Genomic DNA, 3037 nt, shown 5'->3' with positions numbered 1-3037 from the left:
GAGTCTGATCCCTTACTTATGTGAAAAGACATGAAAAGGCAGATGTATAGAGAGCAAAGTTTATTAGTGGTTACAGGGGCAGGAGGGAGGGAGAGGGAGGGCTAATGGTTACAGAAATATTGACTTAAGGGTAGAGTTGGACAACCTATTATTATAATTGCTGTCAATAAGTTGTACACCTATAAAAAGTTGGACTGGCAAAAGTTGTGTGATAGATGTATTTACAAAAATGACAAAAAAAAAAAAAAAAGTAGCAGCTCAGGCTGCATATGTACAACCAAAACCTCATAGAATTTGTTTTCTTGGTTTAGAGGCTAAGGGTCATGGTTTCATGGTACATCCCGCTTAATTGACCTAATAACATGTATAGTGTTTCTGTTCTACCTCTTACCTAGTTTAATGCCATAATGCTTGCGTTTTAAAAGCTTGCAAGCAGCCATGCAAGGCACGATAATTGTTCTCCATTCACCTGGAACAACAGAGGAAGAAGGAAAGTCAGGAATAGGATGATATGGAACATATGGCTAATTGCCTCCATGAACGACTACCTCCTCTGCCATGAGACCAGAAGCACTGGATGGGGCCTGGCTGCCATTACTGAATATTTTTATCAAAGATTCCATGGAAGAATTCTGATCAAGAGGGGGAAATGAGGAACAGAATTTCAAATTTGCAAGGACTCCGGACATTCTGGAGCCATGAAGGTTGGGTGAATCCCTGAAATTATTGCCTGAGATAATCTTTAAAACTTAAACCAAAAATGTCCCCTGAAGTCTTCTTAAACCCAAATAATAATCTGGCTTAACTAGCAAAAAATGTATTCCTTGATCATTATGCTCTTTTAAAAATTATCTGTTGTTGTTGTTAGGTGCCATGGAGTCAGTTCCGACTCATAGCCACCCTATCTACAACAGAACAAACACTGCCTGGTTCTGCACCATCCTAACAACACTTGCTATGTTTGAGCTCATTGTTGCAGCCACTGTGTCAATCCACCTCATTGACGGTCTTCCTCTTTTTCGCTGACTCCCTACTCTACCAAGCATGATGTCCTCCAGGGACTGGTCCTTCCTGATAACATGTCCAAGGTATGTGAGATGAAGTCTCACTATCCTTGCTTCTAATGAGCATTCTGGCTGTCCTTCTTCCAAGACAGATTAGACACAAAAGATTAGATACGGACCTTTAGGGGCAGTAACTTTATGTTAATGGAGGAGGAACACCTCAGCAAAGGAGGGTGGGAATGTTTACAGAACTCAAAGAATATAATCAACTTACAGGTGGGACCGAAGTGAGGCGGCTTGCAGATCCGAGGCAACCATGACTACAGCGGCCTCACCGTGCCTCTCATTGTGATGAGCGTGTTCTGGGGCTTCGTGGGCTTCTTAGTGCCCTGGTTCATCCCTAAGGGCCCTAACCGAGGAGTTATCATCACTATGTTGGTGACCTGTTCAGTTTGCTGCTACCTGTTTTGGCTGATTGCGATTCTGGCCCAGCTCAACCCTCTCTTTGGACCACAGTTGAAAAATGAATCCATCTGGTAACTCAAGTATCACTGGCCCTGAAGAAGAACTGTCATTGAGGCCGTGAAGAGAATTCCTCTTGATGCAAAATCATCTCCAAACCCAGACCACCTTCCTTGACTTGCCTGTTTGTGCACCAGCTGCCTTAAACATTCACATCACATTTGAATGTCTTACTCTAAAATGAAGTATTTTTCCTGTCACCTTTTTTTACACTTTAATGAATGGTGTGCCTACTTAACCAAAACTGTGCCAACTACCCAAAATGTTTATGCACTTTTTTGAGATGGACGGCGTTATTCTTCAGAGAAGTACATCTCCCTCTCTTTGGAGCCTGTGGATTTGAAGACAGCCCTTAACCTCGTCATGCCATGACAGTCAGCGAAGTATTTAACAACTGCCCAGAAACAGCTTCAAGACAGAAATGACTCCAGCGCGACAGCCAGTAGGAGAACATGTTCAGAGGGAAGGTCTGACCCAACATGATGGAATTACACCAAACTATATTTTTAGAATGAATTTCTTATTTCTGTCATCTTTTAGAATAAATTCTTTTTCTGTCCTCTAAAAAAAAAGAATATAATCAGTGTAATCAGTAGAAACTGTTGAATTGCTGTATGTTTTGCTATGTATATTCTCAGCAACAAAAGAAAAAAAAGTTCTAATCCATGAGCTGAAGCCCTTGAGCTCCCTTCCTAACTAAGCAGGAAGCAAAGAGCTGTCAGCTGTACTGTGTAGTGAAGAATTCATCTTATCCAAAAAGAAGTCTGTCCTTTGCCCCCAGTTTTTGGAGGGTAATCTCTATTGTATTTGTTTGCCTCGGGGCCTTGGGTCACAGTGGATAGTCTAATAATGTGATTTAGGGTGAGGGCTGGCCACACCAGAACAACCAACAATGTGACTTAGGGTGGGAACTTTTGGCCAAGCAGTATCAGTTGACCTGGAGAATGAGATCAACCATGTGGGCAATCAATCAATCATGCCTAAGTGATGGTCCCCTAATAATAATTAACGTTGGGTGAACTCCCCTGGTTGGCCATCAAAAAACAAACAAACCAATTGCCGTTGAGTCCATTCCGACTCATGGCGATCCCATGTGTGTCAGAGTCGAACTGTGCTACATAGGCTTTTCAATGGCTGGCTTTTCAGAAGTAGACCACCAGACCTTTCTTTTGGGATGCCTCTGAGAGGACCGGGACCTCCAACTTTTCAGTTAGCAGCTGGACACGTTTAACTTTTGCACCACCCAGGGACTCTACAGTGCACACTGTCACACATTGATCTCAGCAGAGTAATGCATCCTGATTCCACAGGGAGAGGACATAGAAACTCCACGTTTGGAACTCTCCCGGACTTCATCCTACGTATGTTTTCCTTTGGGTGGTTTTTTTCTTTTTAATTGTTGTTGAAAATATACACAGCAAAACATACACCAGTTCAACAATTTCTACATGTACAATTCAGTGAACTTTGGCTGATCTTAATCTGTTTCCGTTTCCTGTAATAACCTGTGA

The 3037-nt window shown here is 42.3% G+C and overlaps 1 protein-coding gene across 1 annotated transcript; it reads left to right on the top strand.

The window, feature by feature from the left end:
* The first annotated feature begins 1307 nt into the window (after nucleotides 1-1307).
* Nucleotides 1308-1825, top strand: LOC111752256 (V-type proton ATPase subunit e 1-like). The gene has a single exon (XM_064285279.1). It carries the CDS (start codon nucleotides 1356-1358, stop codon nucleotides 1542-1544), a length of 189 nt encoding a protein of 62 aa, XP_064141349.1. The 5' UTR covers nucleotides 1308-1355; the 3' UTR covers nucleotides 1545-1825.
* The last annotated feature ends 1212 nt before the right edge of the window (nucleotides 1826-3037 follow it).

This window comes from Loxodonta africana, chromosome 4, assembly GCF_030014295.1.
Source record: "Loxodonta africana isolate mLoxAfr1 chromosome 4, mLoxAfr1.hap2, whole genome shotgun sequence".
Taxonomy (NCBI): Eukaryota; Metazoa; Chordata; class Mammalia; order Proboscidea; family Elephantidae; genus Loxodonta; species Loxodonta africana.
The sequence above is the reverse complement of the archived record's forward strand: the minus strand, read 5'-3'. Positions and strand labels throughout refer to the sequence as shown.